We start from the raw sequence: 26,981 nt of genomic DNA on the forward strand, positions 1-26,981 counted from the left end.
GGTTTAAAGAGCCTAACCAATCAGCCAATGGCCTTTGCGTCATACAGAATCCTTGTGAACAGGTCATGATCAATACGCATTCCACATATCAAAGGAAGAATGCAATACTTCCATGAACCAACACGTTTTATATGAGCCGCGATGAAGCAAAGCCTCGGAAAGATGAGCATTCCGTCATGTGCTGAGAAATTTTTATTATTTGGTTTTTTAAAATACATTCCTCTCACTTCTTGTGTCATTTTAGAACAGGGACTAATGAAGAGCCCCTTAAAATCTGTCCTCTTTTGATAAATAACCAGAGTGCTGAGTATGAGGTAGCAAACAGAGATGTTTCATGCCAGGCTTCCAATGACATGAACGGCAACCTTAAAAAAAATGAGAGAAGAAAAAAAAAAAACCACAGACTTCAAAGGGCAACTGTGATTGCTGGGCTTTAGAGAGCTCAAACCGAAGCAGATGTGAGGCACTCAAGATCGGAGGCATCGGCGACCTGAGCCATTTGAACACATTTGCTCGCCCCAACCCCAGTAATGCACTTCACATGGTTCAGTCAATCATAAAATCCGTTCTGGTGAAACGCTCTCTTAATGAGAAAGGCAGCCTTTCAAAACAGCCAGCGCTCGGGCTGCGGCCCCAGCTCTTCAGGTGTCTGCAGGCTGCCTGGGCTCCTGAAATCTCACACATGAATATGGGGGACTCATACTCTAAGGTGTCTACCGCATATTTGTGATATAGTCCCTAGCTTACAGAACCATAGACACTTTGCCTCAGACTGACATTTCAGCACACAGTCCTCATTAAATTTGGATTGCTGTTTAAAGCCTTCAAGAAGGGCACTTTGTTTTGTTTTAATAAGCCGGTGGACTAATGCTCCAATTCAGTTACATGCATTGTAATGATTAGATACTGGAAGTAAAGGCAGATTTGTGGGTTGGGGCTCTCTTATACGACCAGCACCCATGTAACTGCCTATAGCACACAAAAACACGCCAAACCTCAGGAAGAATAAAAAGGGGAAGTTGGAACAGAGCTTTATCGTTGAAATGTTACAGCATGATTTTAATTCTCTTTCTAGACATCCAAAATCAAAATAATCATGAATGAATAAGCATGAACGCATGACCAGATGGATTGACATACATCCTCGAACGATTGTGGCATAAAATAGACTTTCCTTTTGTTGGTGTCTACACTCTTGTTTATTTCTGAATTTTCTAAACAGGTAAAACTAAGTTATAAGAAACACATAGCGCCATCTGGCGTTAAAATATGTACATGTAAACTGCGCAAAGGCTGCCATCTTGTGGTCATTACTCCACTTCAAACAGATATTTGCTCCTTTATGTTCGTTTTTGATACGGTTAAAACCCAGTGAGAATCGTTGGTGTAAGGATTCCTGTCAGTTTTAGAAAGGCCACGTTTTAGAACTATACCAATCAAGTCTTATCAGTCTGGATGCAGGAGATGATTTTTACAAACAATCCTCTGATCGCAGATTATAGCCAGGGAACTGGTACAAAAGTACACGTGTGGTATAATGGTTAAAATGCATGGCCATTCTTTTTCATAACAGGCAAATTCATATGAAAGTACATATTTATACAGGTATGACAAGAAAATCCCAGATATTTTAACCTTCACACCGTGAACGTGTTCGTTATAACAGCCTGCTTATAGTTTTTTTGTGCAGCTAGTTAGTATTTCTCAGGCTTCGTTATAAACACTGAATAATCAACGAAGACCACTCATCTAGCGCACCCAGAATGTGACCTAAGATGTAGATGTTAACCTACGTTCTATCCCCCACCTAAGGTCATGAGTTCTGAGTAGTGACCAAAAGAAGAGATCACAGATACAAGTGGTCGAAATGAGCTTCCTCCGCAGGATAGCTGGGCTCAGCCTTAGAGATAGAGTGAGGAGCTCGGACATTCAGGAGGGACTCAGAGTATAGCTGCTGTTTCTCCACGTGGAAAGGAGCCAGTTGAGGTGGTTCGGGCATCGATCAAGGATGCCTCCTGGCCGGCTTCCTGGGGAGGCGTTTCAGGAATGTCCAACCTGGAGACGACCCCGGGGCAGACCCAGGACACACTGGGGAGATTATATCTCTGGGCTGGACTGGGACCCCGGGTAAGCAGTGGAAAATGAATGAATTAAATATGTTTATAAATTTATTTTTAAAAAATGCATAGGCAATTGAAAGACTTAAATATCTGCTCTACCAATAACCCCAGTACAAAACATGCCCATTTCTGGATTTTACCATCTGTGTGGCATCTGGACTGTGTTTTGGTCGGGGGGCTAAGTTGGATTAAGAAACCCAAACATTACGAAAGAGCAGTAGACCTCATTAGGCACACGACCGAAAGCCAGCAGGAAACTGGAACTGAAACTGTCTGTTGACCTACTTGGTTCATCAATGCAGTCGTGCAAAAACGCTGAAATCCTCAAAGACTCCTCCAGCCTTTGTTCCTGTGCATCTCTGCCACAAAATGTCCGGCACCCATGCTTACCTTCCTGGTTAATACCAACTGCTTTTGGCACCATTTTGGAGTAATGGACACAAACTCTCAACCATTGTTTTAATCCGCAACCATCCCCAGCTGCAAGGCATCTGAATATTCACTCCAGAAAAGGCAGGCACAAGGACAGGGAGTCGACACGCAACAGAACATCAAAAACTAAAATAATTATGTAGCCTTTATTTAATACGAGACCTCCTCTACACAGCCCGGGACCTCGATCAACCCCTCCCCCCCACCCACAAACTTGAGCAACCCTTGCACACGCACACAACACACCACTGCTGTTGCACAGAACGCACTACAGGGCACATGCAGAAAATGTTAAAGGTCAAATTAACTGCAAAACACGCCAGTCATTTTTAAAAAAATCAGTCCTTTATAAAACACTTGTACGTCAGTGTAAAGGTTGGTGGTAAAATCTAAAAACACTAAAGGAAGAACTAAACAGCACCATCTTCTGGCTATAAAGCTTATATTCTCCTCACAGCGTCATCGATTTCAGAGATCTGCTCCTTCAATTGGTTCCACTGCTCTGGATTCAAGGAAATGCCTGGAAATGTACAAAATGGAGGAAGGTCACCCATGCGCAGTCATTTCTTTTTGGAATAATGTACTATAGTGAATGTTTCTTGCTGCAATAAACCAGTTACAAGCACAATCAAAATAAATATTTACTGTCCCACCATCCCTAATGTCACAACAAGAAAGGTGGTTCAGCTTCTTGGTTTTCCCTAATGCATCAGTTACACCTGCATAACTACACAAGTATTGGCCAGTTATGATGTATACAAGTGTAAACCCAGCAGCAGTAAAGAAACCCTACACTCTGAAAGAGATACTCCAAAATAGCCAGTATCTCATTACAGATGATTCCTGCCAGAGTGGGAGTTTCTCCAGGTGCCTTACAGGACAGTTACCTTTGCGGCCCGGCTTCATTTCTCCCTCCTGATCCATCCAGTACTCGCGGATGTCGATCAACACTTTGCCTTTGAAGTCCCTGACGCTGACATACCTCATCTTCCCAATCTGGGTGGCAAATGGCACACATGCATCCGGGGGGGGGGGGGGGGACAGAAGGTGTTAATCAGTGGCTAAAGCCTCGATAATGCAACGCGGATGAAAACAGTAACATATGTTTTACGGAATTTCAGAGCAGTAGGCAGATCCCTTTAGATACAAGTGCAGATGGCCTCGGTGCTCTGGGTAAACGTGCACCACACGTAAGTAGAAACATCATGGTGCTTCATGGCCTACAACATACTACTGTTGCGTTTTTCTTCAAAGCAACATATTCAACATGTTCAATGGGCCAAAATAAATTAGATTATTCTGCCTGTCATGGGATTTGAACTCACTATCTTCTGGGTATATAACCCAAACCTACCGAACTGCGCAGTACACACCTGGAACATGTTGTCATCCTTGCTCTTGCCACCTTTGGAGGGGCCACCAGCCCGGGAGCTCTCGCCACTCTTCTGCTTCTTTGCCGGTTTCTCTTGTGCTGCAGGAGCCTTCCTCTTCGCCTGAAAGAATCCATACAGTCTGCATGGGTGTAAACCCAGTAGCAGCCAAGAAACACTACCCTCTGAAACAGATATACTCCCAAACAGTCAGGGCAGTTAAGAGCTCGCATGTTAAGACAGGTGTGGCATTGGCAAGTTGTGTAGAGGTATGGATCAGGGCTGCCAGGAGCTGCATGAAACGGGGAAGCGCACCTTTGTCTCGACCTCACTGTCTGAGTCACTGCCAGAGGAGGACGACGACAGCACCTCTTTTGACTTGGGCATTCTGAAACAAACAGGGCAGGATGGTTTAGTCGTGGAGCACAATGCATCACCTGCTGCCCTCTCATCTAGACGATTCATCTTCCAAACCGAGAAACCATCCAGAAACCAAATGACAAATCCTCATTTTCCCAGCACGGATTCCTATATCTGGATATGACAGCCAGAATGCATCTCTTCAGCCTTGACAAGATATAGAAAGCTCATTAAATGATTGTAAATAATTAAAATGATTCCACTCTACTAAGTCCATGAAGGTCCTGAAAAGGTTAAGATACCGCAAGGATCGATTCCTTCAAAGGTGAAAACTGACTGGCTGAACAAAGACGGGTCAGACACAATTATAAAAATAAACACCATTCATACACTCTGAGTAGCATCACTGGAAAATTGTTATCCAAGAAATGGGTAGGGGTGTCATTTTTCTATAGCACATACATGTAAACTGAACCCAGTTGCATCAAATATCTGTTGGTCACCTGCGTGCACATTTAGCTAGTCACTTAACACAGGTACTAAAATTATTTCGTCACAGCATCTTGCTATGCAAAACAGAATCAAAGAGCCAGAAAATAATGGATATTTTGCATGGAAGCATTGCAAATAATAATAAGAAGAATCCTCAAATGTAATGTTCGCCATTGAGGCATCGCCTAAAATGAAGACCTGCCCTTGTCACAGCCTTCCAGCAGATCTTTCTGCTACGCCATTCGCGGCCGGCCTAGGCAGCGCGCGCGAGGAGACAGGGACGCCGAGACGGGGCGGGCTTCCTCCGGCAGCCGGCCACCGCGCCTCCTCGCTGCGTCTGAACGACCGCACAGTTCCGAGCAGATGAACGGGGTTTGTGAGGCAGGATGGGCTGCAAGCAAGAGACGATGCGGTGCCGCGGAAGCACGTTCTTCTTCGGCAGGCTATGCTATGCTATGCTAGGCTAGGCTACGATAAGGTTAAGCTATCTAAACACGCAGAAAGGAGAAGAGGAAGACGGAGAGCGCATCTTCAACAAACGCAGTAGAAATACATTTCGCAGTGCCGCAGCTGATAACTGCTTTTGTTAAACAGGTTCGCATGTTTTTTTCCACACTTTTACCCTTATCTAAATTACAGTTTTTTTTTTTAATAAAAATAGAATATCATTCCTACTTACATGAGAGTAATAGAGCTGCTGTCTGAGATGGTGTTCACGCGCGGCGCTCAGCCTTTCCCGCAGACGTTAACCCACTTTTTCAGAGCTGGGACGCCATTGGCCACAGTGGGTCACGTGCTTTTACATAGCTCATGGGAAATTAAGTTCTGCGGTCTTTTCACGGTGTGAGCGTTGCTACAATGGCGTAATTAACTTCATGCACAGTATTTATGAAGTGGGTTGTTTTTGTGCCTTTGTTTATTCTGTACATGTATGTTCAGCAAAGATTATTTTAGGCATTTTAAAAGTATTTTTTTTACTTTGCAACGTGGAAGAAACTGTGCACTGGATAACAATGGAATTGATGTTTAAAATAAAGTGATTTAACGTAAAAGGTTATAATTTCCAACATTAATTTTCTATGGACATTCCACAGTAACACCGAAATAAATTATACGTCATTTTCATTTTTGAAGATTGATTAGCAGTAGCACATTAGTACAATTGATTAGCACTTATGTCTCTTCACATAGTAAATAGTGACATGTTCTATTTTATATTACATACATTCAGTAAAGTACTTCAACATAATTTGATGAGTTAACATAGCAGAATATATTTTGCATATATTCTCTTTCGGCATTAAAGAGGATAGATGTATTAGTAAAATTTCTGTGTGGCATTTGGGAGGATAGATAGATGGATGGACCCAGAAGGATATCCATTGTGATTCAGTCGGTAGGACTGTTGCATCACACATCCAGGGTTGTGTTTGTGCGTGTGTCTATGTTAAGATCACATGTTTTTTCTGTGTCACGCGGGTTTCTTCCAAGACATACAGTTACTATATCATGCATATAAGTTGGTCATAGTGTGTGCTTGTATGTGCCCTGTGATGGACTGGCATCCTACTCAAGACTTGTGCTCTGTGTCATTTGGGACTGACTCCAGACCCCCTGTTACCCCAACCAGGACAAGGAGATAATAGTAAGTAGAATATGGATAAGGAAATATATGCTGGGGAGAGACAGGGCTGCGATCGATGGCCACCTGGAACACCAGACATTTCCCTAGCAAATGTTATCATGGGGCCATTCAGAAAAAAATATTGTGGGGTCCTCAAAGTCCAGGGCCAATTTTTAATCCCATTACAGCCCTGGGAATGGACAAAGACACGTATTTCATAATCTTCAGGAAGAAATTGAAGAAGTATTCAATATTATACCATACTACACGGATCCCATTCTAACAAACGAACAACCACTTGTGTACTTGTGTTTAAAAAAAAACAATAAAAAATTGTGGTATTAATAATATGATATAACGTTACAACATATAAGGCAATTTAACATAATGTGTTTTGTATCAGACGAGCCTATACGGAATGTAGGTTAAAAAATAGATCATTTTGAAATTCCCAGATTTTCTTCAAACACGCAACACGCATGCGCGCCTTTTCTTGCTGAACCGTTTCTTGTGCGACGCCGCGGCGCGCCGCGAATGAGAAAGGGGTTAGGAGTCAGAGTGCGCTGGAGAGCAGGAAACCAATGATACCCATATGTCCTGTGGTCTCTTTCACCTACGGTGAGTTAAATGCGTATAAACATTTATGTGGTACGCATATAAAACGTAAATTGATATAAAAATCGCGTGCTGAGGTTTGTGAGTGACAGTAACGATGAGATGAACGCATCCTTTGGGAGGCGTCTCAGTGTGCCGAATGAGACCCCGTACTGCAATGCCGGCTAGCTGGGCTTTCTCGCCGAGTGGTCATTTTTCATGCATCCGTCTTTCCGCAGTGCCCAGCCGGCTAGGTGAAGATGCCAAAATGGCTACCGGCAACTACTTTGGGTTTACGCACGGCGCTGCTGCGCAGTATAGGTGAGCATTGCGTGGGTCTGGGAACCGGTGCCGAGGCTGTGCGCTAAGGTGCACATCCTATACAGTCGAATATTGTGTTTTGGGTCCTTTTCAATTCACTGTGCTCGATCTGGCTATGCATTTACATTATTAATGAGTTTCACACTATAAGCCGTTAAGTATATTTTTAACAGTTGGTAAGGAACATGCTGTAGAATTTCACGATTATTATTTATAAATGTCTTATAAATTAGTGTCATAACTGTAACTTCGATTGAGAAAAGTATCTGCCCGAAATCCTTAAAACATTTGTATTTAGCTTTGATCGAAATTTATCAGAAGATGCTTGGTGTGATTTCTTACTAAAATGCATTCCGTTTATATCAATGTTAGTGTAGGTAAAGTGCCACTTAATAAGAAAGCAATATATTGCTGAGTGGTTTTTCTTATGTAGTTGTATATGGATAAAAAATCCTTACCGTTATTTTAATGCTGATCTTTGTTTTAAATGATATTTCCGTACGAGGTGAAACACCCCAAGCTGCTTATCTGAGTTTTTCAGCTCTCCTTGTAATCCCTGTCTTGCCAGTTGTTTGGATATGTACCCTTTAATTATTTTGGGGTAATGATGCGCATCTGAGGACAGTGGTAAACTGTAGTGTTCTGTTTTAAGTGTTAAATTTCAAGGCGGAGGATGCCATTTGGCTGAAGTTGCAGATGTGAGATGGCATCCAGTACGTCTGATTAGCTGTTTTACATTCAAGAGTCAAAACAAACATTTAATCTTACATTTCACCTTCTGATTTTAATCTGCTGTCCTGTTGAACCATAAGATGGCCGAGTTCTGTTAATTCCACTGTTTGTGCTTTTTTTAATTCCATTTTGTGTCTTTCTCACAATTATGCTAATAGTTCTAGTGTGTTTGTATTCAGTTCATTCTTGCAAAGTGATTTCCCCTTGTAAATGTTGTCCTTTCTGTCTGCACACTCCTTTGCCAATTGTTGTATTTCAGTACTAGCTGGTTAGTTTCGTATTCAGCCTACAATGGGAATGAGAGCCTTTCTAATGCAGAATGAGTTACAGAATATTTCACTTGACTTCTATGTGTGTTTTAGAGATTATTGATTCCAAATTGCCATTTATTTTGTAGGTTAAGGCAATATGTTTGCCCTTGGCACTTTTGTGGAATTTAACTTATTTTTTTATGGATCTGTGTCAGTCCCTGTAAGGAATTTCCCCTCTCTGCTGTTGCATGCCTCTGGGAAAAATGCCTGACTACGCGTTTGTTTTCATAATGCCTGTCTCTCATTTTTATTTAAATTTTAATTCCACATCTTCCTTCACTGCCACCAGCAGTTTTAAAACGCTGACTAACAAAAGCATATAAAATCAATACGTCTCATCACATCGTTTGCAAAAAAACCTCTAAGGTTTGTTTGTTATATTCACCTCTCATTTGTAATAAATGACAGGTTGTGTCCTGTGAACCTGGTTTTCTGAGACCATCAGGAAAGACATGTGTCTCCTAACCTGGTTCTCCAGGACCCACAGATGGTCCATGTTTTTGCTTCCTCCCAGCTCTAAAATATTAGTTTGTTTTTTTATTTTTATTTTTTGGATGGGTCAAGAGCATCATGCCGACAGTTCTTGTGGAAATCTAGTTTTGAAGTTTTGTGTGGGCTTGTACTGAAACTGTAAGACTCCTTGGTCAAAAGGTGACTCCAGCAACCAGCAAGGAAAGTTGAAACATTATCTCTGTTTTTGGGTGAATCAGCATTTTTCAGTGCAGGGCTGGGAATGTTATTTTAAGGTCCTTGTAATCTGTCATGGCTATATCTCTGTCAAGAGGTTTCCATGGCAACAACCATAGCCTAGGAGGATGCTTGAAAGATCCACTTGGTTTGTTTAATGCCGGTGAACAAGATTTCGTGATGTTTATATAACTGAATTTGAGGATTTAATGGGTTTGTTGACAGCAATTTCATAAACAATTCCATGTAGTGGTCCGTCTGTCACATTCAAAACACTAATACAATGCTGTATAGTTGTAATGTGTACATTTGAGGGTAACCACGAAGTTACATGAGAAGATATGCAAATTAGCTGTATTCTGAGGCATTTTTTTTGCCAGTATGAGTCTAAATGTTTCCTCCGTAATGCTGGAATTGCCTAACACAAAGTTAGTTTTACAACTGGGTTTTAATATTAGCATCAAATTGTATTACAGTATACATTATAATGGTCAATCTCTCTCCATTGCGTACTTCCCCACATTTTTCTGCCATTATTTGTTCAGTTCGGTGTACTGGTTTTTTTGCGTGTGTAGTGAAGTGCCTTCACTTCATTAATCTGTGCCTCCGGTTCTCCAGGCTAACCTGGGTCAGACCTCTGTCTGAAGCAGGATGCTGCAGGCTGTCTGACATGTTTTGTGCAGTGACTAATGGTGAAAGATGTTATTAATTAAAATGTAATTAATCCGAAGAGCCCTGCTGCGTTCTGACTGCTGTCTTCTGAGACAGAAGGGTCCGTTTACTTTCCCAAATGCCACTTTCTTCTTCCCCTTCCTTATTGGCCCGAATATAATAAGGTCTTTTATTCTACATCTAAAAAACTGGGATAGTCTTGTATTCGAGGAGTAGAATTTAAATGTCATTATGCGCATACAATATCAGATAATTTATCTGTCTCCTGGCCGTACACTCCAAACGTAATCGAGAGAATCAACGTTTTAGTAATACGACGTATGAGTGCCGATTGCCTTCGCTGGGTCTTTGAGGTAAACCTATAATGGGCTCCATCTAATATTCAAATCTAAACGGTGCTTTTCAGTAAGCTGTAGTGCTGTGTGTGGTGCCGTGCTGTATATTTGGAACAATGCCATTTGACTTTAGAGCACTGGCAGACTGGCCTCTTTGAGCATAAGCATTTTTTTTTCTGGTCTTTGGTCTGTTAGTCATGCCCTTTATTCATAAGGTGTCTCCATCAGTTCATTTGATCTATATCCAGTGGAAGCTAGTTTGAAAGTGTCTCCTATGGTTATAGACACCTTTCTTCTTATTGGTTCCTTTTTCCAGAGGAAAATGCTGTGATTGGGCCAGACGTTAGATGGGTGTTCAGTTGGCTTTGAAAGCAAAGTTGAATCTGTGTTACAAAATCTGTGTTGGACCGTGACTCTGTGGCTGCCACTACATCCAGATACCTCCAGCTTTGCGGGTTCGAATCCTTTTTTTGTGTGTTTAGTTTTTGCACATTCTTCCTGGGTCACTTGGGCTTCCAAAGGCATTCTGTTAGGCTTATTGCTGTCTCTAAATTGCATGCAGTGCATAAATGTATTCAAGTGAGTGAATGTAAATGCCCTGCAATGAACTGGCATCTAGTCAAAAGTGTTAACCCAATCTTGCTCTGTGCTGCCTGGGATAGACTCCAGGGTAGGTGGTTTGAGATGGATGATGAAAGATTATGAAATCTGATGCTGTGATCAGTCAGGAAGTTGATAAAAAAAAAACTGGATGTTGCTTTGGTAGTTGATAAAGAGATACAAAGTAGTTCTCTCTTTTTTTTTTTAAACTATCGTCCTGGGTGACAGGATACCTGCAGAATGGCTGAATTGTCCTCCTGATAGGGAGGGGGGCTTTAAGTTCCTCCCTAATCTTCAAAGAATAGCACCTAGCCATCACTGCCCCCACTGCTGTGCTGACTGAGTCTCCTCCTCCTCTCCTCCTCTCCTTCCTCCCTGCCCTCAGTCACCAGCCGGCGGCCGGCGTGGCCTACACCCACCCCACCACGGTGGCCAGCTACACCGTACGGCAGGCGCCTGTCGCGGCGCCCACAGTAGCCGCTGCTTACGCCCCCGCCGTTGCCACCGTGGCGGTTGCTCGCCCGGCGCCGCTGTCCGCGGCCGCATATGGCGGCTACCAGCCGGCCCACGCCACTGCCGACTTCAGCTATGCCCAGAGGCAGCCGGAAGTCCCGCCACCTCCTCCGCCTGTGACCACGCAGAACTACCAGGTAAACTACATTTCCCATAGGCCTTTGGGAGACGTATATGTTCTATGGAGACCCTTGGTAATGAATGACTGACTGGCCTCCCCCTGCAGGACTCGTACTCGTATGCGAGATCCACTGCCGCAGCCGTGGCCTACGACAGTAAGCAGTACTACCAGCAGCCTGCAGCTGCACCAGCCGTCCCGCAATCCCAGCCTACAGTGGCCGAATCCTACTACCAGACAGGTACTCAACAGTGGTCCGTTAATAATGATGAAGAAAGGCTGAGAATAGAGGAGAAGGTCACTGAGAAATGTATAGCTGTAGCCAAAGAGCACGAAGATAGCAGTTTGCACAAGTGTGTCCATGGCTCGGGGGAGTGAAAATAGACCTTGTCAGGCAGCCGGGGTCGACCTGGGGTCCTTCTTAGCGTGCTACTGGAAATGCTACTGCGTTAGCAGTGACTGAACTTGAGTGACGGACAGGTGGAACTCATGAGGACCGACCAATCACGTTGACAGAGATGTTTTCATATTTATTTCTATCGCAGTCCCTAAGACATGCTACAGCCAGGCGGCCACGCAGTACACGCAAGCACAGCAGACCCGTCAGGTGACCGCCATAAAGCCGGCTGCTCCCAGCCCCGTCACATCCACCTTCCCAGTTTACCCAGTGTCCTCTGCGGTCCAGCCGGTGGCTGCCGCCACTGCCTCCGTGGTCCCCTCCTACTCCCAGAGCGCCACCTACAGCACCAACGCAGTCACGTACTCTGGTAAGCAGCTAGCAGTTGATAAACCACACGTTCGGGTCCGCTTGAGCGAAGGGCTGCGTCGCTATGGTAACCCCGTCAGAGAGGCGCAGTGACAGGCAGTCTTCAGGCCCCAACCGTGCGGACTGGCCCTCCGGGTCTCTGCTGGCCGGCATCGAGCCAGTCAGACGGGGGCGGAAACGTGGCAGAAACGCTTTTAATGTGCACAGGCTTTTTGAGGCACGGTGGGAAGTCACTGGTAGGTGCCCAAGTCCAAAAAGGCGGTATCTGATTTCCACCGCAGTTAGCAAATAACCTTTCCCATTCCCGTGCTGTCCATCAAAAGCTTACGCCACTACCCCACCCTCCGTTTCATGGTAACTTTTATAGGTTTTTTAAAGCTGTAGCTGTAAATTTTTAACCGCTTGAGAACCTCAGTTGGGTTGCCTTATTATAAAATGGTCTTCTGTCATGAACTGTAAAGACAGAGTGAGCACTCCTTATTGGAATGGGGTGGATCTTAAGGGGGAGAATGTACTTTGAATGTCAGTCGCATGACCTCATAGACATTTCTGCTAGGCTTGGGCATCATCTTTCATAACATGCTATACCCCGTAGTACCGTGGTATACTGTATTACCATAATATTGCCCAGATCTAGTTTCCGGTAGCTTCAGTGTCTTCGATGGGGCCAGTAGCACGGTTTTCTTGTGTTGGGAAAAGGCGCGGTCGTCAGTCTATCTGTCAGTCTATCTCTGTCAGTCTATCTCTGTCAGTCTATCTCTGTCAGTCTATCTCTGTCAGTCTATCTCTGTCAGTCTATCTCTGTCAGTCTATCTCTGTCAGTCTATCTCTGTCAGTCTATCTCTGTCAGTCTATCACCATGGAAACGCATGCATTTGCCAGCTCTCCGTGCCGCCCCTAAAACAGCGAGCGTGTCTCCTCCTGCACGCCCCCAGGGTCGTCGTACTCTGGCTACGAAGCTGCCGTCTACTCCGCCGCCTCATCGTACTATCAGCAGCAACAGCAGCAGCAGCAGCAACAGCAGCAGCAGCAGCAGAAGCCGGTCATCGCGCCGCCGGCCGCCACCTCTGCCTGGGTCAGCAGCGCCTTCACCAAGAAAAGCCCCATCCAGAACAAGCAGATGAAGGCCAAGCCCTCGCCCAAGCCGCCCCAGATCCACTACTGCGAAGTGTGCAAGATCAGCTGTGCCGGCCCTCAGGTCAGGGAGCAGCCTGCCTCGGGGGGCGGGGTTCAGATCCGGGGGGGTGGGGCTACCCGCTGCATTTATTGCGCGACATCTCTGGGTAACCCCCCCTCCCTGCGTTCCTCCTTCCTGGGTCCCCCCACCCTGGACGTATTCCATCAGTGCACAGTCCACTTCATTAGCCCGAGCTTTTTTGTGCTGAGTGCCCCTCAAATGAGGAATGTCTGCAGAAATCAAAATGCCCTCAATGGTGAGACAACAGGGACCTGACATTCATTCAGCTCTTCTGACCTCAGTCTGCAGACACCCCAGCCCATTTAAACACTGGCATATCAGTTTGCCTACTGCTAATAATTAACTATTACTAATGTAGCCATTGGGTGTAGATCTAAATATTTGGGGGGTGGGGGGGTGCAGGACACTGAATAAACTCAAGAAATTCTCGGGCTCCAATGCCAAAGAGCCCCCAAAATATCATGTGCATTGTATATACATACACCATGGTGCTGGACCTTATGAGAGGCTCTGACCCCCACCCAGACCTACAAGGAGCACCTGGAAGGGCAGAAGCACAAGAAGAAGGAGGCGGCCCTGAAGGCGGGCCAAGGCGGGGGCAGCGGAGGGGCGGGGCCTGCACGTGGGGCGCCCAATCAGCTGCGCTGCGAGCTCTGCGACGTGTCCTGCACAGGAGCCGACGCCTACTCCGCCCACATCCGCGGGGCCAAGCACCAGAAGGTGAGCGGGTCGCGGCGAGCGGCGAGCGGGAGGCGGCGCCCGCGCGGGACTGACACCCGGGGTCCCTCATGGGATCATGTCCAGGCCTCACACTTATCTGCTTTGCTGCTCTCGCCCTGTCAGCGCCGTTTCCCCTGATCTGTAACACGCTTTGCTGAAAAGTGCCAATTGGATTAATAATAAGATTTAAGAGTTTTGTTCATGCTGATGTTGGATTCCCTGGTCAGTTCTATTCCTGTAGGTGCTGTTTAATTATAATATATATGATTATAATCAGTCCTCCCTGTGGGTTAGTCCTCAAATTCCTGCTTTGTACACACTTCCAGATACTAATCAGCATTTACTGAAATGTTCTTCTAATTCTGTAGTGTGTGTGTGTGTGTGTGTGTGTGTATATAAAGTATTTCTTTACATTTTGTGTTACATTTTTTCCGTCTTATGTAACCGACACACAGTTCCTGCTAATGAATTTCAGCTGGGTTGCCCTGGATTGTGATGTTCAGCAAATTGTAATTTGTTGAGCTTTTTATCGTCTTTGTGAAACTAATTTCAGTTGATTTAGGGTTTTTATTTTTTTTGTGTGAAGTGAGTTTCGACTGGGGCTGTGTTACTTTCTCCCCATTGCTTCTGAAACCTGTCGTCGTCTTTGTGATGTAATGTTGCCGTGGGAACCCCGTCACTGCATCCTTCCCGCTGACCTGTTGCACATTGTACAGGTGGTGAAGCTGCACACCAAACTGGGGAAGCCCATCCCCCCCACAGAGCCCAGCGTGGTCACCCAGAGCTCCGCTGTCACCGTCACCGCCTCCAGCCGGTCGTCCAGCTCCGCTGTCAGCAGCGTGACCGCGGTGGGCAGCTCGGCCGCCTCCGCATCCGCCGTCGGTTCCTCCATGCCGCCCTCCTCGTACCTAAAACCCGTGAGCATTGTTAGCAGCGCCCTGTCCGGTGCTGGGCTGGTTACCGGAGCCAGCAAGGGTGCGGTTGGTGTCCCAGTCACTGCTGCGACTGTCACGAAGGTCAACGCTCCCAAAATCAACTTCATCGGTGAGATTTAGCGACCTGTAGCTCACAGCAATTTATCACGATAAAAATATTTTCCGGTCTGACGCACGTTAACGTCATGTCAGAGGGGGTGCTCTTACTGTTCAGGAGATGGGTATTGATGGGATACAGTGAAGTACCTCGAAGTGCTGCTTCTCTCAGCTTGTTCTGGCTGAAGCTCCACCGTCGGTCTGACTGTGTTCCCTGGACTTTAAGGAGGCAGCAAACCAGCGGCCGCCGGCATGAAGACGGACGAGATGAAGGCCGAGGCGTCAAAGCAGCAGATGCAGCTACTGCCGGCTGCTTCGGCGCAACCGATGCCGGCCCTGGTGGGCGCCCCGGCGCAGACCGTGAAGCCTGATGCCCCCGAGCTTCCGGGGCTGTGCGCCCTGCAGAACGATGTGCAGCCAGTCGGCCATGACTATGTAGAGGAGGTGCGGCAGTCATCGGGCCGCCGAAGGGTGGGGGGGGGAGTTGACATGAAGCCGAGGGTCACTGAATAACTGGGTCCCAGAAAATTTGGAATTTAGATTGGTCTGGGATGGGGGCCTAATATGATCCTTTCATGGGGCCCAAAATCTTCAGTGACACCCTGGGGTAGGGGCCCCCAATTATTCTTCCTCAAGGGCCAAATTCCATCAACAGCACAAAGCCGAGGTCCATCGTGTCTGGGAAAAAATCTAAACCAGCAGAGGGCATTTGGTACAGTCCGGTTTTCCTTACTGCATGGTTGGGGGGCGGGGGGGGGGGGGGCATTCACAAACAGCGCTGAACATGAGGAAATAACATTGTGCTTAAATTGAGCCTGAAACACAAGCAGCTTTTTCCACGAAGATGCAATAGGGTCATCTTCATTAGTATTGGTTAGACAGCATGGAATATTACCTAGCACAGAAATTTCTAGAACATACTTAAAATATCAGTCGGTCTAAGTAGGTAGAGCCTTTTGTATATTTTTGCTAGCTGAAATTTATATGTATGCTTCATAAAATTGCTAGGATTTACTTTGCTGGCCGTAACTCAGTCTGGCTCTGTGGTGATGTCCGTCGTCTTTCGGGCTGGAATTAGATGCTGCCTGAAACAATCATCGGTACCACTTTACAATAAGGTTCCCTTTACCACTTATAAATGGTAGTAACTCAATAAGAAGAAAACTGTGGTATAACTTGTTTATAATTGTCTAGTAATGATTTACATAGTGTCACAAAATAATAACCTGCTTATAAACCATTCATAATGCCTTTATAAGGCCTAGCCTTGTTCTAAAATGGCACTGAATCATCTTGGAACTGAAGATTTCGTTAACTTGATCCCCACCCTGCTACTCCTGTCTCTGTTAACCTTTTCAGGTGCGAAACGACGAAGGCAAAGTGATCCGCTTTCACTGCAAGCTCTGTGAATGCAGCTTCAACGACCCAAACGCCAAGGACATGCATCTGAAGGGGCGGAGACACCGGCTGCAGTACAAGGTCAGCGGGCACCTGGACAGGGCTCAGTGACTCCGTTTGTGTTCACCAGCTTACAGTTATGATGCTTAGCGACGAAAGTGACTGCCGGTCTGTCCTGAGCCCTTGTTCCGCTAGCTGATCTGTCAGTACAGCACGGTTGGTAGGAGCATCTGGGATGTGTTTGTGCTTCAGTCATGCTGGACATTTTGGTCAGTGTTCTGCTTGTCGTGCAGAAAAAGGTGAACCCTGACCTCCAGGTGGAGGTGAAGCCCAGCATCAGAGCTCGGAAGATCCAGGAGGAGAAGATGAGGAAGCAGATGCAGAAGGAGGAGTACTGGCGACGGAGGGAGGAAGAGGAGAGATGGAGGATGGAGATGAGGTGCGTTTTGCTAACTGACGATTAATCACGGAAAAATACTGATATTTCCAGTATGATCCTCAACTCTGAATCAAGATATGGAACAGGGAGGAACTTCATGGTCCTTAGTATTTTTTTGGAGTTTACTTACATGAGAACAGTCTAGCAACTGCTGAAATTTGTTTGAGAACCTCCTTTACATAGGAACCAGGAGATGGCTTGGTAATTAGGAATGTGACTGAAACATTTCTGGCTCAATAGCAGGCAGCCCACATGAACAGCATGCCTGTAAATATACTGTGTAACATGTAAAGTGTGTGTGTGTGTGTGTGTGTGTGTGTGTGTCACAGGCGCTATGAGGAGGACATGTACTGGCGCCACGTGGAGGAGGAGCAACATCACTGGGAGGAGTGTCGCCGGATGCCCGACGGGGGGGGTTACCCGCAGGGCCCTCCCGGGCCCCCCGGCTTGCTGGGGGTCCGACCCGGGCTGCTGGCCCCTCAGCCGCAGGGCTCCATGGTGAGGCCCCCTGCCTGACGGCCCCGTATGCAGCCGTGCGTGAGGCTGAACGTGGCGCTGAGCACTTTAATTCTGTGCTGACTGAGACATTATCTTATGCGTTTGAAGAATGTTTTCTTTTGAAAACCACTTAAGAATATTGTGAATTTTTCAATATATCATATAGCCTGCAATTTGTAATTGTTTTTAAGTTGTTTAAATGATGACCTTTGTTGCTCAAGTGATATGAACAAGTTGCAGAACCTTAAAATGACTAGAGCTCCGTTGCGATGGGTTGGCGCCCCCTCCTGGGTTATTTCCTGCCTTGCGCCCATAGCTTCAGGGACAGGGTCCAGACCCCCACGTCCTTGCATAGGACAATAGAGTGTATGGTTGGATAAAGTGCTTTTCATTAGTAAATGAAAAAGCCAGTCATACTTAGGAACGTCTTTGTATTTTCCGCTGTTACTCGTATTCCTGGCACCCAGTTATTGCTGGATGTGAATTTTAATAGTGCGATTCATTCAGTGAATCCAGTGTCCAGCTAGACGCTGGAAGAGAGGATGCTCAGATGTATATTAAAGGTTAAGTAAGAAATCTGATAAATTAAACCTTTTAGTCAGATTTCATTATGCGAGTTTTAAAGTGAATTTCTTGCACTGTGCTTTACAGTGATTTAGTACTGAAAAATGTAGTCATAAATGAAGTAATCTGCTGCAGTGCGAGTCCCCGAGTGGTGATCCTGCTGCTTGAGGTGATGGGCTAACCCTGTAAATCTTCTATAATGTTTTTAAAATGAGAACTTTCATTTGCAGGCTTTGGGGCCTGTGTAGTTTTGAAGTTTTCCTCTCCAGAGAGAGTTTGGTCATTATTTTTATTCTGTTTTATCAGTCTCTGAAATCAATTTTTTTTCCCCTTGGTGGCAAAACCCCCGACTTGGTAGAAAACTCATTAGAAACACTTTGTCCACAAAATCTACTTCTTTCTTATGTCCACGAAAGAACAAAAGTTCTATTCTCACCCCCTCTTCTGAGGAGCGTGCTTTGACTGTGTCAATCAGATTTTCTTGTTTTTATAGTGAGTATTATAGCAGTAATTAAGGCCTGTCCTGGACAGACACAGAGCCTTCCAGTGCAGTGCACTTCCTCAGACGTGTTGACAGAAGCCAAGTAAACAATATGCAAGTCAGTTTGCTCACTTGAATGCATTTAAGATGAATAGGTCTGATTTTTTCTTTTTTTTTCTTTCTGTCCCTCATCAGATTAAATTGCACTTACTATGGAGAATGAATTCCTGTTGTTGTTAATCTGGAGCATTTGAAGCGTAAGCTTCTAAAATTGTTTCTCCTTCCTGTCTCGATGTATGTAACCTCTCTGATACCTTCTAGCCCATTCGTCGCCCTGATTCCCTGGACGACCGATACGTCATGACCAAACATGCCAACATCTACCCCATGGAGGACGAACTTCAGGCTATCCAGAAGATTGTGTCCATCACGGAGCGAGCCTTAAAACTGGTGTCGGACATCATTGGCGACCAGGAGAAAGGCGAGGATGACGACAAGGAGCAGAAAGACCTCCAGGGGAACAGGTCAGCCGCACGTTTCTGTCCCACCTCCTGGTAGATGAAGTATGCTGCTTTTAGTCTCGCTGAAGTTGTCATTGCCATAATTTGAAGACGGGAGTAAATAAAATCCTTGAATGACAACAGCTTACCTAGATTTTCAGAGTTGCTGAGAGATCATACATCTTGACACAGGTCTGTGCATGAAGGTCTAACCGTTGAGGCATGTCATCATGATGGATCTCGTACTTTTCTTGAGAATGACTCTCTGTGAGTCTTGTGTGGTTAAAGATGGCTCTTCTTGCACCCCCCCCCCCCCCAAATCCCAGGACTCTGAAGGGGGTGATGAGGGTAGGGGTGCTGGCCAAAGGCCTCCTTCTTCGAGGAGACAAGAATGTCGACCTGGTGCTCCTCTGCTCTGAGAAACCGTGCAGGAACCTCCTCACACGCATCATGGAGCACCTCCCCGAGCAGCTTGCGGTATGAGTCAGGCCCTCCTGTGTGACGGCTGCCAGTCGGGGTCGCTTCATGCTGTTATTGCCGTATGCCATTGAGTTTTCTCCATTAATTCAATAATAATGTAGTTAAGTCTTTTTGGCTACGTTCACACTGCAGGGCTTAATGCTCAATTCTGATTTCCTGCTCAAATCGGATTTTTTGTTTGCCTGTTCACATTACTCTTTTAAATGTGGGCAATATCAGATTTCAATATGAACGGTTCACTATGCTCAACTGGCCCGCGTGCGCACAAAACAACAAAGACGTCACTTTATTGATTCGAAAACTGCCCGGTTACGAGATGAACCTTCCAGTTTTGCCTGAACAGATTTATCTCCCCAAATACTTATTAAATCCAGCACCTCACTGTCCCTCCACTGGCCAGCTTCTGTTTTCTCCTCCATGTTTGGCACTCTGACGGGGACATATGGTGACTTCCGCATGCACAGAATTCTGATGAACATCGATCAAGAGTGACGTAAAAGTCGCATGAATTCCGATTTCGCTGTTCAGACTGTCGCATTGCAAAAAATCAGACCTGTATCAGATTTATGACCATGTACTGAAGTGGCCCAAATCGGAATTGAAAAAAATCAGATTCCATGTGACTTGTGCTGTTCACATTGTCATGAAAAAATGCGTTCTGAGCAAAAAATCGGATTTGTGCCGCATTTGTCCTGCAGTGTGAACTTAGCTTTAGTAACTGGATACCCCTAGTGGCCACAATAAACACTGCCGATGTCTGCCTTTTCCCATCATCCTCGACAGTGTCTTGGAGAGTTGATTCCACCTGCAGCAACCTTGTGACCCTGTAAAAGGTCTCTGCTTGGAAAATATTAGTTATTCACAATGCTTTTAAATTAGGTTGTTACACCAGAAAAATACGAGGTGAAGGGCTCTGCGCATGAGGGGGCCTTCATCCTGATGTCCGGCGAGGAGCCCAAGATGCAGGTGACCATCACGTTGACGTCCCCTATCATCCGAGAGGAGAACATACCGCAAGGAGGTTGGAAACGCTCATTTTAATTTACCTTTTTCTTTGGCAAAGAGTGGGTCGTGGTTATGGGATGGAAGGCCGCATACTGCTTACGTGACATTTTGTGTGTGTTTGAAAGGCTTTGTGTGTGAATTACTTTTCCTGGTATAATGAAGTTGGAAAAAACGGCACAAATATAGTCATTTCCTTATTGAAAACCAGCCATTTAGCAAAGCATATGAAGTCATTTCTCCTGCAAGACAATTTAAGCCCTTTGTGTACAGGTATCCCCATTTACCGTTCATTCCCATTAACGACCATGGCCTAAAATATTACTATAAAAAGTAAAATGTGTGTTTTAATGCTGAACGTAGCGGGTGGTGTTTTTTTAAATGCATGGGCAGGCGGTGCATAGACAGCAGGCAGGCTGTAGGTAGGGATATCAGCCAACAGACACTGTACTGCGCTGCCTGACGTGTGTTACACTACTGTAACATTATACTGTAATGAACTCTACTTAACCATATTTTACTTAGTAATTATGGTTTTTTATGTTAATACAGTATACATAAATAGGCAATTATCTATAATTATTGTGAGTTTCCATACATTTTAAAAAGGTTTAGCACGTGTGTAGCAATTTAGACTTTGGAGAAAATGAAGAATGTTTTCTATAAAAATTAAGTAATTTTTATTTTATAGTATAAAGTGTTGTTTGCTCTGGTTTCTTCCCACAGTCCAAATACATGCAGATTAGGTTGACTGGCTACTCTAAATTGCCCATAGGTGTGCATGCGAGTGTGTGTGGCTGTTTGTCTGTGTTGGCCCTGTGGTGGACTGGCAACCTGCCCGGGGTGTATCCTGCCTCTCGCCCGATGATGCTGGGATTGGCTCCAACTTCCCTGCATGCCAGATGGATGAAGTGGTATAGATAAAGGATGGATGGATGGCTGGATGGAGTATAAAGTATTTTATATTAAAAAAAAATCTTTCAATACAAAACGTCTTAAAATTAACATGCTACTCACATGATATGTGTTTACTATGACGGTGTTTCTTGATTTATAAAATAATTATTCTACTGTACTGTACTAAATGTTTTCATATTGTGCTTTAATAATCCATAATAAAGTTTAAAATACAGCATTATCTGCAAAGTATCCAAACTACTTAGTTCAGTAGTTAGTCATCATGCACTACGGCAGGTCACAGTAGCCAAAACTTTAAGTGACTATGGTAATATTCGATCATTGTTCAAATCATTTAACGTCCTGTTTTACGGAACATGGTGTGGACGTTAAAGGGGGGTTACCTTTATTATATCAGAAATCTCAGGGGAATTACTGAAACATGAACCACACTGAAAGAATTGATGATGCCCAGTTTCAATTGTCAATCAGCCCTTTTCCCCACAGTAATCCCTGGTTTCTTTTGGCTTAGAAAACTTCTTTACTTCCCACGTAAAAGCCATTAATCTGTCTTTCGTAACAGTATGATTAATGTTGTCTTTTTGATGTCCTGTTGTGGTGGCGTCTCTCTTGTCTGTGCTGAATAAGACTGCTGATGGGGCAAAAAAGCTTTATACTCTTGTCTGTCAATTTCGTCTACATCTAAAATGGGTAAAACACTGTGTACTTCTCCTACTATCGCCTCTTACACCCATCGCCTGCTGGGTCATTTCTGTTTTTCCAGTAGCGCTTGGAGGTTCATCTGAAATGCGGATCATGATCCCTAAGATCACTTCTGGAGTTTCCAGGTTTAGAGTGTGAGCCTGAGTTGTTTCCTCTGAGGTCGTCTCACTGGTGACAACATTAAACTCCGGATTTAACGTCGTCCTTAGAATATGACTTGTGCCCTTAAGATGCCGCTTTTTACAGCTACTTCTGCACGCTGTTTGCTCTCGAACGGCTGAACAGTCGTCCTCCTCCTTCCCGAAATGCCAGCATAGTCAGGGTGACCACTGTGCGAGTCCGACTCAGCTCTAGATGCGGTCGGTTTGTGTTCTGGGGAATTTCCTTTTTGCTTTTCTCAGTGACTCATTTTTTCCTAAATGGGTCATTAGTTTTAAATGCTGTTGGGTTGATCTCCATTTAAATAGTTTGGTCCTTAAATTAACATTATTAATTTGGAGTTTGATTTTTGGAAATGCCAACAGCAAAACAAATGAGCTATTGTCACTGGATTGTCTAAATAAAAGTACAAAAGGAGGGGGGAGATGGTTTGCTGTGGCAGAACGTCACGACCCAAATTCCCACAGGGAATTAAATTTGCCTCCCCTGCGCACTGTCCTCGTTAATATGCCAGCTCAAGTAAAATTTAGTTTTTAGGTTCCCTTCCCCATGGAGAGGTCCATAAAATGTACCACTCTGATAAAGGCACACCCAGTAACTACCAAGACGCCATCTAATGTGGTTCTGGAGAATTAAAATGGGTGACAAAAGGGAGTGATGGAACGTACCATTTGGATGTTCGTGGGTGGGGGGGTTACAGTGACTGGAGCTGTGATGTGCTAAAGGGTTCTGGGAGCTTTTCTCCCTCTGCTCTGTTGTTAGTTTAACCAGGTCAGAAGCAGCGGGACACATTGAGTCATAGGACTTTGGAAGGATTTTTGACCATGTTTTGCGTCAAATACTTTGCCACACATACCTCTGGGTGTTTGGGGTTTGTTTTTTCCTCTTATCAACATGCAGGTCTGTCTCACCTGTACTTCATGGTGCCGCAGGTTTGAATGGCCGTCCTTCTGCTTCACCTATAGATTTGCTTGGGCCGAGTGGAATGGGCGCCTACGAATCGCAGTCAAATGTAACAGTAAGGATAGGGATCCCTGCTGTTCTGCTGGTTGAGGTTTCATGTGCAAACCACTGTTACTGCAATCAGCCAGCTGATTGGGCTCTGCTCATGCTTTTTGTTTACCTTGCGGTCTGAACACAATGCGGATCTCAAGTAGTCCTCAAAAATCAAGTCAAGCAGTTCTCGTGGACGGTGTTGCTTGCAGGCGGGTGGTTTCCATAGCATTCACTGCATTTGACACTCTCCATGCGTGGCAATGTGTTTGTATGTGTCCTCTCTACCTGGTCAAACACCCATTCCTCACCCCCACCCCCCCCACCCCCCTGATGATTCAATCCGTTTTTAGATGTAACCTCAGGTTTGGGGAAAGAGCCAGCGGACCTCTTGGACAGGCAGAAATGCCTTGACGCTTTGGCTGCTCTGCGCCACGCTAAGTGGTTCCAGGTTTGGGACATTTTACTTGCCTCTTGTAGCCTTATGACACTCACAGATGCTCATCTTTAAGTGCTGATTTGGTCTGAGAAACCCTTCTTACCTGATAGAAATGTGCGAAAAAACTATAGAAAAAAATCAAGATTCCTAAAGTAATTTTTAGTTGTAATGTTATAGATTTCACTGACATTTTGTCTAACATCTAATTGTTCCAATGTAGTTTATGGTGCTACTTCATAAGGCTGCAGTGTAACTCTCTTTATGGTGATCTTTTTTTTTTTTTTTTACATGATGGGGGTTGAAGATAAAGAAGGACATCTGAATTGATTAGCCTTTGCTTAAAATGCAAGGCCAGTTAAATCAGAGGTCATTCTGTGGTTTTACCTCCTGATCTCTGAGGTCATGGTTTCCGGTGTGTCAAGAGATCCTCTCTTGCATGTTTGGCAAACTATGGCTTCTCATTGGCTACGAGGTAAAAGACTGCTGTTTGGGTTGGCTGTGAGCTTCCATTTTGAGCAGTGGTGTTGTACCTCTTTAAATGAAGACCCCCCCCCCCCCCCAATAGTGAAATGAGATTTTGTCATGACAGAATTTTACTTTGTCGCACTCAAGGCCAGAGCTAATGCCCTGCAGTCCTGCGTGATTATCATCCGCATTCTGCGTGACCTCTGCCAGCGGGTGCCCACCTGGTCAGCCTTTCCCAGCTGGGTGAGTCGTGCCTAATGACGTCCTCCACTGCAGGTTAAAATGAACTGCAAGAGATTCAAAATCCACTCTGTTTAATGCTAAGCTTTGAGCTTGCAAGGCTAGTTCTTCTAATTTTTAGAGCTGTGTGTTTATAGCATTTGTCTGTTCATTCATCAAATAAGTCTGGAAGCTGAGGGTGCTGTTGACTTGTTCTTGGTGGGAAGGCTATAGATTTGTGTATGGACGGTAGGGACATGATCCTGTCAATATTGTGGGAGTACCGTGTGTGTTTAGGTGGGCGGGGGCGGTTCAGGGTTGATTTAGTCCCTATTGATGGTGAAACCAAACCTCTGCCCTTGCTTGGGGGTCCCCTATAAGGCCATGGAGCTGCTTGTGGAGAAGGCCATCAGCAGTGCCCCAGGACCACTGAGCCCTGGAGATGCACTGAGGAGAGTCTTTGAGTGCATCGCTTCTGGGATACTGTTACCAGGTGAGCCTAGAGGAGCTGGAGTGCACCCCCTAGTGGTCGAGCAGGTGCTGCACATGGTGCTGGAGAGTTGGTTGGTTTCATATCTTCACCATTATGTATAAGTATAACTTTGGCAGATGTCTCGTGCATAAGTTGAATTTATGGTCAAAAAAAAATTTAAATCATGATTAGGTAGAACTGGTATTGGTTTTTCATTATTATTTTGTAAGTGTAAGTACCTTTTAAAGTATAATATTTTACCTGCCCTGCTGACTCCTGTGTGGTCCTGCTTGTAGGTGGTCCAGGACTCCTGGATCCGTGTGAGAGAAACCCCACAGACACCCTGAGCCCAATGTCCAAGCAGCAGAGGGAAGACGTGACGTCCAGCGCTCAGGTGCTCCTGATACACACACCGTCACACTCACTCTCACTTGCATTTCTGAGGACTTCCTTGTCTTCCCCTGGCTGCATCCCTAACCCTCAATACTGCCTCTCCTTCTCCTTCGCTCAGTTCGCCCTGAGGTTGTTGGCTTTCCGGCAGATCCACAAGATCCTGGGCGTGGACCCCCTCCCCCAGATGAACCCCCGCTTCAATGTCCACAACAACCGCAAGCGGCGGCGGGACAACAGCGACGGCACGGACAGCTTCGAGAGAGAAGGGAAGAAAGACAAGAAGGACTCTGAGCCATTCTGAGATGTGGACGTGGCTCTCACCCTCACGCTAACTGTCACCCTGTCTGCTTAAACCTTGTTTAGTCCTGAGTTTTTCAGTCAGTCCCTTAGTAACTGCTGACCAGTGTCAGGATTCTGCTATGGTTTCCTTTTCTCCTCCATTTTGCTTTTTGACTTCTCCTCACCCTTAGAGGGAACAGTTTTGATCATAAGCTTAAAAAAACAACAATGTGATAAGTCTCCCAAGCTCTCCAACAGTCTTGGTGCTTTTTCGTGTGTTCTTTGGGGAAGAAGCTTTTTTTCCCCCCAAACAATAAAATTTAAACAAGTGACTATCTGTTATGTTTTTGAATTAGGGAAAGAGTTAATCTTTTATTACTGTTCATTAATGAAATTTGCAGGTAGTGTGTAGTCAGTGTGAGAAACACAATCTCCTGCTTATTTAAAATAAGCTATATTTTAATTATATATATTGTGTACAATGTATGACTGGACATGTCTAATGGTAGGTTTAAAAAAGATTAAAGCTGGTTTTAATTTACATCTTTGCTTTACTGTTAACGCTTCTGGGAGGATGAGTATTGTCATGTTTTTGGTGTCCGTTTATTCAGATTCCTGTGTGAAGTTTAAATGAAAAAGACGGGTAAATGTTTTTTTGTGTTTTCTTGAATGGATTAAGTTATTTAGGTTAACACCTATGTCTTTCACTTATTTCCTTTGAAAGACATTTCATTTGAAAGACTTTTATGGCATAAATTCATTAAATTTATGGCATAAATTCAGTAGGTTGTCCATGTTACTGCTGCAGATCGCAGTTCGCCGGTTTTATTCCTTCTGCAGTCCAGGGTAGGAAACGCATTTCCTCTCTTTCCCCGGCGAACAGGCAGGATGTTATTCTGTTCGGCTCCTGTCGGGATACATGAGGAAAGGGAAGCCCGAGGTGATGTCACTGCATGTGTTTTGCAAGCATTTCACTCCCCCCCACCCCTCCAGTTAGCAGACTCTCAGTGACGGACCTGCTTTGAAGGCGAACACCTCCCTAGTGTCTCTCGAAAAAAAAAATAATAATCTAAGCCTCAAGTGTTTTTCGCTATTTAAAAGGTTGTATATATTCACCGTGTCTGTTACACCCTGAAAATAGTGGGAATGTACTTCCCCTAAATATAATTTGTATCGTGCCAGGTATACATTTTATATTTATGAGTCATGGGGCGGTGGGGGGGTGACTAAACAAAACTAGTCTCTTGGGAAAACGAACCAGCTCCGCGAAGCTTATTTAGTCTGCTTTTCAGTTAAAGCGGCATTTCTTGTTTTGTTTGTACAGCAGGTGATGAAAGCACCGGGTGTTCGGTCTGTAATGGAAAACGTGTGTGGGCCGGTTTTGCCAAGGCGAAGAGACCCTGCAAGTTCAAAGGATCGATGGGGTGTTGGGATCCTCCATACGCTGGGTTGGGTCCGCATGTAAACACGGGAAAACCCTGATGTTCCAAACCTATAGAGTCGTCATCGGTCTAGTACACCCTCGCCAAACAATGCAACCATCGATCACTAATTTCAGTTTGGTCTTTATTTTCATCTACTCTT

At 45.1% G+C, this 26,981-nt stretch overlaps 2 protein-coding genes across 3 annotated transcripts; one reads left to right on the forward strand and one right to left on the reverse strand.

Moving 5' to 3' along the window:
- Window positions 1-2,875: 2,875 nt before the first annotated feature.
- Window positions 2,876-5,596, reverse strand: LOC111855111 (SUB1 regulator of transcription). Its single transcript, XM_023833787.2, has 5 exons — window positions 5,454-5,596; window positions 4,238-4,310; window positions 3,926-4,045; window positions 3,440-3,548; window positions 2,876-3,072 (listed from the first exon to the last, which is right to left on the reverse strand). The coding sequence occupies exons 2-5, from the start codon at window positions 4,307-4,309 to the stop codon at window positions 2,993-2,995; spliced, it is 381 nt and encodes a 126-aa protein (XP_023689555.1). The 5' UTR covers window position 4,310; window positions 5,454-5,596; the 3' UTR covers window positions 2,876-2,992.
- A 1,285-nt stretch (window positions 5,597-6,881) lies between these two features.
- Window positions 6,882-25,938, forward strand: LOC111855128 (zinc finger RNA-binding protein-like). 2 transcript variants are annotated; one of them, XM_023833820.2, is made up of 20 exons: window positions 6,882-7,016; window positions 7,232-7,313; window positions 11,036-11,300; window positions 11,390-11,522; window positions 11,827-12,048; window positions 12,983-13,245; window positions 13,771-13,965; window positions 14,682-15,009; window positions 15,223-15,440; window positions 16,356-16,475; window positions 16,688-16,833; window positions 17,163-17,331; window positions 18,698-18,900; window positions 19,203-19,353; window positions 20,236-20,377; window positions 23,484-23,581; window positions 24,182-24,277; window positions 24,635-24,746; window positions 25,022-25,119; window positions 25,237-25,938. In XM_023833820.2, exons 1-20 carry the CDS (start codon window positions 6,980-6,982, stop codon window positions 25,417-25,419), a joined length of 3,261 nt encoding a protein of 1,086 aa, XP_023689588.2. In that variant the 5' UTR covers window positions 6,882-6,979; the 3' UTR covers window positions 25,420-25,938. The 2 variants fall into 2 exon arrangements, 1 of the variants encoding a protein (XP_023689588.2); XR_002840814.2 differs by lacking the exons at window positions 23,484-23,581; window positions 25,022-25,119; window positions 25,237-25,938 and having other exon boundaries at window positions 24,635-24,687.
- The last annotated feature ends 1,043 nt before the right edge of the window (window positions 25,939-26,981 follow it).

This window comes from Paramormyrops kingsleyae, chromosome 2, assembly GCF_048594095.1.
Source record: "Paramormyrops kingsleyae isolate MSU_618 chromosome 2, PKINGS_0.4, whole genome shotgun sequence".
Lineage (NCBI taxonomy): Eukaryota > Metazoa > Chordata > Actinopteri > Osteoglossiformes > Mormyridae > Paramormyrops > Paramormyrops kingsleyae.

Excerpts from the sequence above, each read along its gene's own strand:
- LOC111855128 (XM_023833820.2), top strand. The coding sequence starts at position 6,980 with ATGATACCCATATGTCCTGTGGTCTCTTTCACCTACG. Across the intron at positions 7,017-7,231 it reads TGTGGTCTCTTTCACCTACG|TGCCCAGCCGGCTAGGTGAA; the intron begins GTGAGTTAAATG and ends GTCTTTCCGCAG. Across the intron at positions 13,246-13,770 it reads TCAGCTGTGCCGGCCCTCAG|ACCTACAAGGAGCACCTGGA; the intron begins GTCAGGGAGCAG and ends ACCCCCACCCAG.
- LOC111855111 (XM_023833787.2), bottom strand. The coding sequence starts at position 4,309 with ATGCCCAAGTCAAAAGAGGTGCTGTCGTCGTCCTCCTCTGGCAGTGAC. Across the intron at positions 4,046-4,237 it reads ACAGTGAGGTCGAGACAAAG|GCGAAGAGGAAGGCTCCTGC; the intron begins GTGCGCTTCCCC and ends GGATTCTTTCAG. Across the intron at positions 3,549-3,925 it reads AGGATGACAACATGTTCCAG|ATTGGGAAGATGAGGTATGT; the intron begins GTGTGTACTGCG and ends TTTGCCACCCAG.